Genomic DNA, 14,473 nt, shown 5'->3' with positions numbered 1-14,473 from the left:
ACCTTTTGAAGCCTTTCTGTGCATTGGTGCAGTTCTCCACCTTATTATATGGCCCTCAATGTTAGCATTGTCTACATACTTGGATGCCACATCTTCAATTTTAGAATCCTGATTAACTATGCACACAGCAAACTATAATGATTCCATCAGAGAGCTGCAATTAATGGACTTGCAAAACTGGCATGAGCACATTGTTTAATGCATGACAGTGACAGAGACACAGTGGTTCAGTGGTTAGCAATTTTACCTAAGCACCAGGGACCCAGATTCAATTCCAGCCTTAGGCGACTATGTGCAGACATTCTCCCCATGTCCCCATGGGTTTCCACCAGGTGGTCCAGTTTCCTCCCACAGTCCAAATATTTACAAGTTAAGTGAATTGGCTATGTTAAATTGCCCCCTCATGTTCAGGATTGCGCAGATGGGGTGGATTAGCCATGGTAAATGTGGGATTACAGGGATAGGCTCAGGGATGGTGTCGGAATGGTTTGCTCTTCAGAGGGTTAGAGTAGGCTCAATGGGCCACATTGGCTCTTTGCGCATTGTAGGAGGAACCTGTGCTTTCAACTTAACTAGTGGACTTTCCTTTCTTCAACTGAACAATTTGAATGAAATGCAAAAGTGCATCAAGCATTATAAAACCATGTTCTGATCTTACTGTAATTCTCGTCCCAGTTGTCTATTGCGACTGGCCAATCGAATACACCGGTCATCATGCTAATTAGTGGTGTCCCACCTTTGCTTTCAATGGCAGCTGAAGTAAAGATAAAGGAAAGACATTAGTACACATCAAGACGTACATGAAAATGGATAGATTATCCAATGGCACTCACTTTGATTTGTGCACGATTTATACAGCGTCTTTGCTTTCTTGATCGCTTCAGGATCTCCATTGTCTGGCTTCTCAAGGACATCTGGAATCAAAGAAAAATAAGTCATTAGTTTCAGCAAGACAACAGAGACATGTTTTCCTCAAGTCGCTCTGAGAACTTTTCCATCACCACTCAATGATATGAAATTATTTCACCCAAGCTCAATGATCACAATAACAATAGGAAGAAGAGTAATCCATTCAGCACTTCAAACCTATTTTTTCCATTAATCACTCAGTGGATGGCCTGCAACAAAATCTACATAACTTCCTTTGCTCTGTCATCCCTTCCTGATACTATATGGGCAACTTTCTTTATGACTGCCTCTTCTATTGAAGTATTTTAGGTCAGAGTTTGTCAGGAAATCAATGGAGATTCAATGTTTCCAGCATAAGCCCTTCATCAGGATTCTGAAGCATCGAGTCTCCTGCTCCTCACTTGCTGCCTGGTTTGGTGTGCTTTTCTAGCACCACACTCTCAGCTCTGATCTCCAGCATCTGCAGACCTTACTTTCTCTAGTTTATGACTGCCTTTTGAGTCATGTAACTGTCAATCTCCAGTGGACAAGCAGAGTCAAACACAAGTGTGGGGTTGCAATTGTCAACTCTTGTTGGATGTATTCTTGTACATGTTAGAACACGGTCTCCAAACTGTTCTGCCACGTCTCAAACTTCTATACTGCACACCCAACTGGTCCATCATCATGATACCCTGCCAACCCCTGTCCAATTGGGGAGTGAAGATTCTTCAATCTTATGATCTCATTTCCTGAATAATCAAACAGCTTCTTTTCCTCCTTCATTTCCATTTCTTTTTGTTAACTAAAAACCTAGAAACCGAAGAAATCTTATGGAAATTAAATCAGCCACAATTATTCTCCACAGAATGTTTTCAGTAGGTTACTGTTTAATTCCCTGTGATAGGATTATGGTTAGAATGGAGGACAATCTTGGAAAGTTGACAATGTTAGCTGGACTGCATTGCTGACATAGACTTATAGAGTCATAGAGATGTACAGCACAGAAACAGACCCTTTGGTCTAACTCGTCCATGCCGACCAGATATTCTAAATTAATCTAGTCTCACTTGCCAGCATTTGGCCCATATCCCTCTAAATCCTTCCTATTCATATACCCATCCAGATACCTTTTAAATGTTGTAATTGTACCAGCATCCACACTTCCTCTAGCAACTCATTCCATACACACATCACCGACTGCATAAAAAAAAGTTGTCTCTCAGCTCCCTTTCAAATCTTTCCCATCAGCTTAAACCTATGCCCTCTAGTTTTGGTCTCTCCCACCCCAGGGAAAATACCTTGTCTATTTATCCTATCCATGCTCCTCATGATTTTATAAACCTCTATAAGGTTACCCCTCAGCTTCCGACAGTCCAGGGAAAACAGCCCTAGTTTATTTAACTTCTCCCCATAGCTCAAATCTTCCAACCCTGGCAACATCCTTGTAAATCTTTTCTGAACCCTTTCAAATTTCACAACATCCTTCCTGTAGCAGGGGGACCAGAATTGCACATAGTATTGCAAAAGTGACCTAATCAAAGTCCTGTACAGTTGCAACATGACCTCCCAATGCCCATCTTCACGCTAAATATTAGTTGCAGAACAATGAATCTACATGTGCTTAACAGCAATACAGTAAAGCTCACGATCAGTGCATTCCAGCATTGGATGCAGTTACAAGAGTACATCAGGACAGTTTAAAACTCACCTCTGCTGACATGTGGAATTTGTCAGCAGTTCCAGCTATGCAAGCTCTCTAACAGGCTATAAATTAACAGGTTACAGAGAATGACCTTCAACTCCAATTCCTCTCAGGTCAATCCCTACTTTGCAACCACAGATGCAAAGTATTACCTATCACAGATATCTTGGAAGTCACTGGTTCACAGATAATTGGTATTTCTTACATGGCAATATGTTTGGTGTTAAATTAAATTAAGTTGTTTGAAATACGCAGTTTAGGCTAACGTACTGAAGTCATTCGCCTGGTATCATCAATGGCTCAATAAATAGGTCACTCAGAATTGGTCATTGGTTCAATTCCAATAACAGAAAGCAGAACACATAAGCCAGGCTGACACACTAAGTTCAAATACTGGCAGCATGCAGAATTACTGCTGTCAGACTAATGAGACATTATACTAATTCCCTATCTGTAAAAAGCACCACAGCATTGTTTCAAAGAAGAGCAAGGGAATTATGGTTTGCATTCTGGGCTAATATTTATCCTTCAATCAGCACCCCTAAAATGATCTAATCAATACCTCATCTGATCATTACCTGTAGGATATTCTGGAGAAGAATTAACTGCTGTTTTCTTGCCTCACAACAGTGATGAACAAATTTCAAAAGTCCTTCTTTAGCTGTAAACAAATATGTCAAAATACCTCAGAATTGCATTTGTCATTGCATTCCACACGTCGCTAATCTGTTGAAACTCATTGGCTATAATTATATATAAAGAAAAGTCACTTGGCAAAAGGATAAGGCTTTTTCTTTAGCCAGAAGACAGCCAAATAGATGATCCATCTTGGCATCCTTCAGATGTCCACAGCATCACAGAAACCAGTCTTCATCCATGGCATATCGAGAAACAGCTGATGGCACCGGACACTGCAAAGGCTAAGGGCCCTAACAATATTTTGTCAATATAATCAAAGCTTATTCTCCAGAACTGGCTGACAATAGTCAAGCAATTCCAGAACAGCTACAACACTGCCATCTACACAGCAATACAGAAAGCTTACTCTCAGTGATGGAAGGTGCCATTGACAATGCTGTCAAGTACTATCTCAACAATAACCTCCTCAGTGATCATCAGTTCAGTTCCGCTAGAGCCTCTCAGCTCCTGACCTCATTAAAGCCTTCGCCAACATGGACGAAAGAGTGAAACGCAATCGGAGAAATGAAGGTGACTGCCCTTGACATCAAAGGACTGTTGAATGACCATAGAATCAGGGAGCTCCAGCAAATCTGAAGTCAATGGAAATCGGGGGAAATCTTTCTGTTCGTTGAAGTTATACCTCGGACAAAGAATTGGGTGTGATCATTGGAGTTCAAGTATCTCAGCTCCAGGACATCACTGTAAGTTTTCCTCATAGTGTCGTAGGCCCAATTATCTCAGCTTTGTCAATGACCATCTCTCCACCATAACGTCAGAGGTGAGGGCATTCATTCATGATTGTACAATGTGCAGAACCATTCACATGTCCTCACATAGTGAACCTGGCTGTATGCAAATGCAGCAGGGCTTGGACAACATCCAGGCTTGATCTAATATGTGGTAACTAACATCCACACCACACAAATGGCAACCAATGTCTATTTCCAACAAAACAGAATCCAACCCTTGACATTCAATGGCACTACAACTCTGACTCCCCTACTATCAACATCCGGGGGCTTACCATTGACTAGAATCTGACAAAACCTACATCCCGATAACATTAACCTGGACTTTTGGATTACTAGACCAATGACATTGTCACCATGACAGCTCTTCCTTATAATTTGTTTATTGTCCTGGACAGTTACTGAACATATTCATAAGACAGTACCAATGTATTTTTAACAAAAGGAAATCAGGCTTCATTACACAAAAAACTGGAGAAGTAAACTATATTCTATTATGTCAGAATTATTTGAAATCATCATATCACAAATAGCAAAAACAAAGATTTCACCCTTGTTCCCTCACAAAACCCCAGTGAAGGGTAACTCTGTTTCCACTTTAATGTTCTTTGTTTATTTACCACAACTATATTTGTTTTGTTTTTCCAACAAATGTTTACATTTACTGTTCACTAAGTTCTGTAGTTATTTTGTTTTTGTGAGGTTTTAAATAAACTGCTAACACATCTCACTTATCCCTTAACATGTATTCCTTAAACTTGTGCAATCAAAAGTCTTTTTGGATGCCTTCCTCTGTGACACCTTAAACACCTCTGTTTCTGAAGCTTTCTCTTACTAACTTCTAAATTGCTGAAGACTTTTTTGTTCTGCCCTGACTAACTTCTAACTGCATGTAAACAACTTTCCGAACAACATACAATATGGAAAACCAAGCCTAATTAAAGCTATACTTCATTCTATCTATATCAGAACCCAAAATGCTTAATAATAATAAGATAGCATAACACTTCCATTACACATACCTAAAGAAGCTTTGCTAAATAACTGGAGGATTAATTGGACACGATAATGAAAACCATAACTTGGAAGAAAACTGTCAACTCCAATCACCCTCTCTCTTAAATAATCAATAGAGATCTAGCATCAGGGCTCAATATTAGTGTATGACTAGATTCTACTTACATTGTGCATTCTTCACTGCTGGAACTAACCACCTTGGATGCCTTCAGAAACAGAACTTGCTACCAACACTATATAGGTCAAAATTTTACAAGGAAGCAGTGTTAGTAGTAAATCCTTGCTGACTGCCAACATAACAAGAGCCTACCATTTTCCCATTTTACACTCATAATGTACAAATCCAAATAGAATTATAGATAATTTAAAATTTTATACATGGGAGTAGATATTTTAGGACTTGGCACTGTTGACACAGAATGTAGCAAATTAATGAATAAAAAATAGGGATCGCAATTTCACGCTTGTCTGCAAGAGAACTCGGAGTGAGATGAGGAGAAACCTCTTTATGCAGAGAGTTGTGAAGAGTAGGTATGCACTGCCTGGGGGAATGGTGGAGATGGATTCCATTGGAAGCTTCAAAGGAAAGCTGGATATATATTTGAAAGCGATGGACTTACAGGGCTAGAGAGATAGGGCTGGAGAGTGGCACTACCTGGATAACTCTTTTGGGAGCTGGAAAAGACATGATGGGGTTGAATAGTCTCCTACTATACTGTAAAATTCCATGATTCTATGCGAATTGTCTTAAAATGGGAGCACTAGGCTTACAATTTCAGTGTGCCATAAAATGGCCACACTAATCATTTACTTAAAATCAACACACAAACCTTCTCACTTGTGCAAATTTGGCAAGCTGAATACTGGGTGCTGAAGATGATCTTTTGAATTAATGGTATGCTTACCTGCACTCCTCACCAGTGGCAGACCTTTACTGGAAAAGCCAGCAATATTTCAACAGCTGTTTTATTTAAAAACACCTTCAAGCTCAAGATGATCATTTCACAAATAGCACACTGCTTCAACGGTTGCAATGCCAACAAAAGCTTCATTGCAATTTGACATTTTAATCACCTGTACTTCCAAATGCCTCACAGCTACAGCCACAATTTCCATAGATTAAAAAGGCACTGAGCTATTGAGGACAGAGAAGGTTCCACAGCCTACTTGTAGTTCCCATAGCAACAAAAAAAAGTGACAATACACAGGAAAGTAAAATTGCCATCAATGCACAATTTCAAATATTGTTCTAATAGATTTGCAGCTTAATCTCGGAGCTAATTTTTATAATGTGCCCACATTGTAATTAGGTTCACATGATAAGGAGTCTTTGTGAACAATTTTGAAATGTTGGATAGAATTTCATGCACTCCTCCATGATATGTTTGGTAGCAGGGCATTTCATTAAGAGAAAAAGAAGGATGGCAGGTGAGATCCTCATAATTTCCCCATCACTGCCCTAGTATGTGTGCGTGGCAGGAAGATTTCTAAAAAAATATATATTCTTTCACAGAATGTGGGCATTGCCGGCAATACCAATATTGCCTGTCCCTAATTGGTCTTGAGTAGAATGATTTACAACACAATTTCAGAGGGCAGTTAAAGGGTCAACACATTGTTACGAGTTTGGAGTCACATGAGGCCAGATTGGATAATTTTGGGAGATTTCCATCCCCAAAGGACATGTTTGAATGAAGTGAGTTTATATGATAACCAGTGACAGTTATTACTGCCACTGTGTCTGAGTCTAGTTTTATATTCCAGATTTGTTAATTTAGTTGAAATTCAATTGACAGTCATGAATGGTCTTTCTGCATTTAATTGAGGGGACAAACATGGGCGGTAAGTGCCTTTTATGGAGATCATCTCTTATCACTGATAATCATATACAGTAGGCATCACCAGGTGGGACGCCCAAAAAGCAAACATTGTTATTGTGTTAAAAATCACACAACACCCGGTTATAGTCCAACAGGTTTAATTGGAAGCACACTAGCTTTCGGAGAGACGCTCACTCATCAGGTGATTGTCTGATGAAGGAGCGTCGTTCTGAAAGCTAGTGTGCTTCCAATTAAACCTGTTGGACTATAACCTGGTGTTGTGTGATTTTTAACTTTGTACACCCCAGTCCAACACCAGCATCTCCAAATCATTGTTATTGTGGGTTTTGCAGATTTGTGAAAATGGCATTTCATAGTGACTTTCACATCCTTGATCTTTTCCAAAGCACTTTATAACCAATGAAGTACTTTCATTAACATTACCATTATTGTAGAAAACTCTGCAACCAATTTGTGCATAACAAAATCCCACAGACAATAACAAAATAAGCAATAATCTTATCCATTCTAACGATATTGCTTGAGAGATGGATAGCTACAGGACACCAGGAAGAGCTTGCCTTTGAAATTGCTTCATGAATGTTTTACACTGAGAGGGTGAATGAGACCTTGGATTGCCACCTTGTCTATAAGATGCCCCTCTGACAGAGCAGCACTCCATCAACACTGTACAGAGGGCATCAACCTTTTATTTACGGTCAAATCCTTGGAGTGAAATCTGAACCCATTCCACTGACTCAGCATGACAATGCTACCCTTAACTGATAAATATTTAAATAATTACATTGTTTTTATTGTCTGATCTTTGACCAGGAATTTCTTAGATGATGTGTAATGCTTGTGACCTTTGGTTATTATGGCAGCATTGCTGGGGATTTTTGGGGTAGACTCAGCAAATTCTCATCATCAAAGATAAATTTTAGTGCAAACCTCTTACTATGGAAATCAGTTGTTGTTGCAGCATTTAAAAGACTGTGTCAAGTTCTGGAGTTAATCGTTAATAACAGGAGCTCCTGACACAAGTGCAATCATTGTAAACAGTGAAGATCCTCAATTGAGCGCCATTGAAATAGTGACTGGAAATTCATTGGGCCATGAGCCCAGTATGATGGCAAAATCATTGTGAAAGCCAGTGCAGACGCCATCGCTATCCTACAAGTGATGGGATTTGTGAATAATGGCTTTGTCCTGCAACTCGGCAGTATCAATGATAGTTTCAGTCTCACGTGTGGGCAGGGCACTGGAGAGCTGGGCTCTGTCACTATGGAATAATTGTGGGTTAGATAAACTGATGAAAGATAGAGAGTTGAGCTTGCTGTTGAGAGTGGAGCAGAGGGAGTGGCCCATAGCCCCATGGAAAGGTTAAGAGGTGAGCCACTCAACACACCTCAAAGGCTGTCAATCTTTTGTTTGTTGGGGATCGAAGACCCACCCATAAGAGTTGCTAGCCAATCAAATGGCCGGAAGTGATGGCCTCTGAATTGCATGTACTCCCAAAAAAATGTTAATAGTGCCTGGACCTTTTAATTAGTTCAGGGTGTCACTGGGGTTAGGTTGGTTGGGGACGTAACAACTTGGGGACCCATGTCCATCTTCCACTTTTCTGAAATCCAGGTTCAAACCTATAATATGTATATTATGGATTTTACCACAAGCCATAAATTGCTGACACAATTAGAGGTGACACTTTCAAAATAGCATTGGATGGATATGAGTCGGAGTATGAATCTATGCCCAAGCTCTGCCATCAACACAACAGAAGGGTGGCATGGTGGCTCAGTTGTTAGCGCTATGGCCTCACAGCACCAGAGACTCAGGTTCCTTGACAGATGGGAAGTAGTCTAGATGCACAAATCTCCAAGGTGGTAGAAATGGCCTCCCACAGTACTGGAAATCAACTGGAAAATAATGAAGGTGCATTCTCAGAATAGGTCCTTTGAGTGAAAGCCTTTCACTTGGACAAGTAAACAGATGTCAGATCTGAGTGCTTACAGTATCTTTTGAATATTTTTCATTCGGTTCAATTAAATCTCAACTATTCTTTTCTCCTTGCTTTCACTAACTTGTTTTCACTGACCATCTTTATGCACCTTTGGTTAGACTACAACCAAAGCACCAAATCCAGTTCTGGTCACCACACTTCAAGATGGACTTTAAGATGTTACAATTGAGATTGACCAGATTGGTACCACTGGTGAGGTATTTTGGCTGCAAGGTCAGGTTAGACACATTTGAGCAATTCTCCTTGAGCCAAAAGAGATTGAGGGGGTTTGATAGCAGTGGTCAAAATAATGCTTCAGCCCAAATCAACAGGTGATTTGACAATAAAAATCTGCTGAGACAGATTGAGGATGTGGTGCACGGAACTCCATGGAGTCATCACAGAGAAGCAATAAGCATTGACCAATGATCCAAGGTAGTGCTAGGAAAGAACTATGTGTTTCAGAGATTCGGAGAAGAAAAAGACAAAGGGGAAAAAGAAAATGGAAAGTCTGCAATACAATGGAAGGCAGCAACCATGAAATGACAAAAAAAAGTGGATGGCAAAAGTAACCAGTAAGGAAGTAAAAAAAAAGTGTCAAATGGAAATATAACTGGTAAGAGTAGACACATCACCAACAGATGCTGTCTGAAATAAAATCTTTCAGTTCAGCTGGAAGTTCATGGACCTGAACAGTTAACTCTGTGTCTTTCTCTCCACAGATGTTGAATGATCAACTGCTTCTAGCCTTTTCAGTTTTTAAGATTAGTAAGAAATTGACCTTCATTCTGTATAACAAAATTCATTACTTTGAATGATTGCCCTTCCATTTATGCTTTAATATCATTTGGCTGCAAAGAACCACCATCACTCTTCACTGCCTTGCCAGCACTCATTGTCTGAACTGATTGACAGTCATTAAGAGTGGGAATCATTGACAAACTGTCCCCATCTGAAGGTTACTTGGATCCATATTAGTGACCTGCTACTGTTTTGGCAGCTAACTCAGCTAGCTTAGGGTTCAAGTTTGAGACCTTCCAGGGCCTGCCTCTGGAGATATGCCAGCAGACTTAAAAACCACAAACGTACATCTTTATTCAATAAAAAATGGAGACAGAGAACACAAAACTATTAGTCAGTTAACCTATCACCTGTCACTGGAAAATGGTAGAATCCGTAATTAAGGAAATTGTAATGGGATTATATAGAAAACCATAAACACAATCTGAGTCAATATGAAAGGGTGTTTGGCAATTTTACCAGAGTGCTCTGAAGATGTAACAGGCAAGATAGATAAAAGTAAACAGTAACAGAATGTATTTTGATTTCCAAAAGTAATTTAATAAAACCACACAGAAAGGTTACTAACAAGATAAGAACTCATCGTGTTTGGGGCATGGATGAGTATGGATTTGAGGATTGACTAATTAACAGGAAATGGGATAAATGGGGAATTTTTGCATGACAAACTGCAACTGGTGGAATGACACAGGAATCTATGGCAGTGTTTCAACAGTTTGCAATCTATCTTAATGACTATGTTTTGTCCATCTGTTTTGTCTGGTCTGATCCAACAGATCCCAGAGTCAAACCTGACTTAATAGATCATAGGTTTTACCTTTGCAGTTTGGTTATCATAGTGTTCTGTCGTTGAATATGTTCACAAGAGGCAGCCATTAGCAAAATAACACATGTTTATTACACAAAAGAAAACAAGCTTTATGAATGTAACAATTTAGAAAGACCTTAACATAAATGTGGGCGGCACGGTGGCACAGTGGTTAGCACTGCTGCCTCACAGCGCCTGTAGACCCGGGTTCAATTCCCGACTCAGGCGACTGACTGTGTGGAGTTTGCACGTTCTCCCCGTGTCTGCGTGGGTTTCCTCCGGGTGCTCCGGTTTCCTCCCACAGTCCAAAGATGTGCGGGTCAGGTGAATTGGCCAAGCTAAATTGCCCGTAGTGTTAGGTAAGGGGTAAATGTAGGGGTATGGGTGGGTTGCGCTTCGGCGGGTCGGTGTGGACTTGTTGGGCCGAAGGGCCTGTTTCCACACTGTAAATCTAATCTAATAAACAACAAAAATGATTCGCACTTGCCCCAGCAAACGCCTTTACAGTTACTCAATCGCAGCAAAGTAACACTTCTTTTTAATTCTTTTAGATTTTTTACTCAACTTCTAAGTAATGTAGTCTTGATCATTTTTTTCTTGACAGCCTTGAGACTTTTACAAATGGTCACAAGCTAGAGACCTCTATAATCTGAACTCTCACAGTCTGGAGATTTTGATTAACAAAAAAAAAGCTGTCCTTCCGCATGGATGAATTCTCTTATTTTGACCACAATGTACTGCTGACTTCTGACCATTTATTTCTGTAGAAATCATAAAACCTCAACTTTGTAAATATGCAGCAAATTATTTTTTCAATAGCTAATTAAGTTACTTAAATCAGAAGCTTTCTGAAAAATGATTTTTTTTATAGTCACTGATCAAAAATGACTTTCTGACCTTTGTTAAATAAATCAAATCACCTTTACAGAACTGAAAATGAAGACCTATTTTTCCTTCATTTTCAACCCAAGTTCCCAAATATTGACAATTACTATCAACCTACATCATACTTGGATGAGGAAACTTGGTTTGTTGGAACCAGATTTGCTGATGGTACAAAGTTAGAGAAGAATGCATGTTTGAAGAACCTCACAAAAACTCTCCAAATGAATATAACATGGTTCAGTGACTGAGTGAAAATTTGGCAAATGGAGCAATATGTGGAATATGTGATGGAGAACATTTTGGTGGTAAATATAGAAAAGCCAAATATTATTTAACTGGAAAGAGACTTTGGAATACTGTGCTACAGAGGGATCTGCAAATTTTCATGCATGAATCACAAAAGTATTAACTTACTAGTACAGCAAATAATTAGGAAGGCAAATGGAAATTGCACATTATAGAAGGGGTATAATATAAAAGCTTGCTACAATTGTTTCAGGTTTTGCTAAAACCAATAATACCTCTTCAACAGGAGAGGTATATTTGCAATGGAGGTGGTTCAGAGAAGGTAAACTAAGTTGATTCCTGGGATGAAAGGATTGCCTTATGAGGAAAGATTGAGCAGATTGGCCATACAATTGGAGGTTTTAAAACTGAGATGTGATTGCAACTTCTAAGATCCCAAGAAGGCTTTATAAGATATGCATGGAGAGGATGCTTCCCCCATTGTAGAATCTAGAACTCGGAGGTACAGGTTCAAACCAAGCAATCTTCGATTTAAGTCAGAGATGAGAAGAATTTTTTTTCTTTGGAATTCCTTTCTCTGGAATGAAGTGGAGTCTCGATCAATGAATGATCAATGAAGGTTGAGCTAGACAGGTTTGTGATCAACAAAAGAGCTCAAAGATCATGAGCGATAGGCAGGAAAGGCTACAATCTGATAAACCGCAGTCTTACAGAATTGTTGAAGGTTCAACTGGTATACTCCTGTTCCTATTTCTTATGTTCTTCTTTCTGTCTCTGCATAGTTCCCTGTACTGACTCTTGAGTTATTAAAGATTTCTGTTGTACTTGAAAAGTTCGGAACTGATTTAAAACAAAGCTACTTACAGGGCTACAGGAAAAAGAAACGATTTGGATTATAGGATAACTTTACCAAAGATCTGATGCAGGCATAGCAGGCAGAACAGCTCTGTTCTGTGCCAGAAAATTCTATAACTTTGCATGAATAAAATATTATCTTTAAGTAACTCACAACAAAATGGAAGCCCTAAATCTTCCTTTAATGATAACATGACTGGTTTACTTAAGTGGACAGATACTTGATTGCAATAACTAAAATTAAATTTTTTTCAAAGGCAATCATACCAGCTAATTATTTCTACTGACCAGTTCTCAACTCAAGCATTCCAAAACAGCTTGTAAGTGATGCTAAAAATAATACAGTTGGATTACAGAACTTGCCTCTTCATTGCATTTTATGGTTTCAGGTTTTTACAACAATCAATGACAGTTACATAGTCAATGTTATTGCGATTAGCTTTAATTTCTAGATTTTATTAATTGAATTGAGATCCACCAGCCATTAACCTGGGCCTCTGATTACTGGCCTGCTGACATTAACCCTTTGCTACTATTTCTCTTTCTCTATCCCAGACAGCCATGGAGAGTCAGACATTGAGCATATCTGAGACAGTGATTGATAGATTTTTCAGTAATAAGAGAATTAAGGGCCTACTTCTGATCTAACTCAATGTTCATATAAGGAATATGAGGTGAAAAGTTTTTATTAATTAAGAAGCCGATTTAAAAATATTTGGCCCCTTATTTGGAAACATTTAGCAACTCCACCCAATTATTTGACTCTGAATAAGTCACTGGGTAACATGCACATTAAGATCAACAGCAAGAATAGGGATCATTTTCTTTTCCTGTCTGCTCTTGTCTTCATTACGTTATCTAAATATCATAATAATTTATTTCAAAAAAGAGCATCGAAAGCCTATTAGTTTGTACTTTGCTTTCCTGACCTGGAACCAAAGATTTACTGATTTTCAATTTACAATTATATCCCAACAAGGGACATAATAGATTTTAAGCAATGTATTCTTTTGGCAGTTAAACAATGGGATTAGATTAGATTACTTACAGTATGGAAACAGGCCCTTCGGTCCAACAAGTCCACACCGACCTGCCGAAGCGCAACCTACCCAAACCCATTCCTCTACATTTACCCCTTCACCTAACACTATGGGCAATTTAGCATGGCCAATTCACCTAACCTGCACATTTGTGGACCATGGGAGGAAACCAGAGCACCGTGCGGCATGGTGGCACAGTGGTTAGCGCTGTTGCCTCACAGTGCCAGAGACCTGGGTTCAATTCCCGCCTCAGGCGACTGTCTGTGTGGAGTTTGCACATTCTCCCCGTGTATGCGTGGGTTTCCTCTGGGTGCTCTGGTTTCCTCCCATAGTCCAAAAATGTGCAGGTTAGGTGAATTGGCCATGCTAAATTGCCCATAGTGTTAGGTGAAAGGGTAAATGTAGGGGAATGGGTCTGGGTGGGTTGCACTTTGGCGGGTCGGTGTGGACTTGTTGGGCCGAAGGGCCTGTTCCCACACTGTAAGAAATCTGTAATGTGACCTTTAAGGAATAAAATATTGTGTTTTGAATAGGAAAAAAAAACTTTTCTCTCATCTGAACAACTTCATGATAACTTGCATTGCCAAGTTTATTATCAGATGAATTTTCTCAACTCATTTCATATTAATTACCTTTTCAAATTAAACAAACTTAAAATATTAAATGTCAGAGCTACTCAGCCATAATTAAATAGTCAGCCCTCCAATTGCTCAACACCACCTCGTCAAAGGTAACTAGGTATGAGCAATAAATGTCAGCCCAGCCTGTGACACCCATGACCCACAATTAAATAAAAAAAACTCCCCAGTTTATCTCTGATTTAATTTTTCTTTCAGAGGTCTTGTCCCACAGTGTGCAAATGTCCTCTCTCTAAGCCCGAAGGTCCCCAGGCTCGAGTCGCACTCCAGGACTGAATGGCCAAGGAATCTGTGTTCATAACCTCGTCAAACAGATTGAATATCAACCTGTAAATCTT

At 39.4% G+C, this 14,473-nt stretch overlaps 1 protein-coding gene across 4 annotated transcripts in view; it reads right to left on the bottom strand.

Annotated features, from left to right (window-relative positions):
- LOC132821793 (neprilysin-like) overlaps positions 1-14,473 on the bottom strand; it is a 190,893-nt gene that overhangs the window by 99,042 nt on the left and 77,378 nt on the right. For all 4 annotated transcript variants that reach the window (XM_060834584.1, XM_060834587.1, XM_060834586.1 and 1 more), the window contains exons 5-6: positions 834-914; positions 659-754 (exon numbers count right to left, since the gene is read on the bottom strand). In XM_060834584.1, the coding sequence (XP_060690567.1) occupies positions 659-754; positions 834-914 (177 nt within the window). The remainder of the gene's footprint in view (positions 1-658; positions 755-833; positions 915-14,473) is intronic.

This window comes from Hemiscyllium ocellatum, chromosome 13 (assembly GCF_020745735.1).
Source record: "Hemiscyllium ocellatum isolate sHemOce1 chromosome 13, sHemOce1.pat.X.cur, whole genome shotgun sequence".
Lineage (NCBI taxonomy): Eukaryota > Metazoa > Chordata > Chondrichthyes > Orectolobiformes > Hemiscylliidae > Hemiscyllium > Hemiscyllium ocellatum.
The sequence above is the reverse complement of the archived record's forward strand: the minus strand, read 5'-3'. Positions and strand labels throughout refer to the sequence as shown.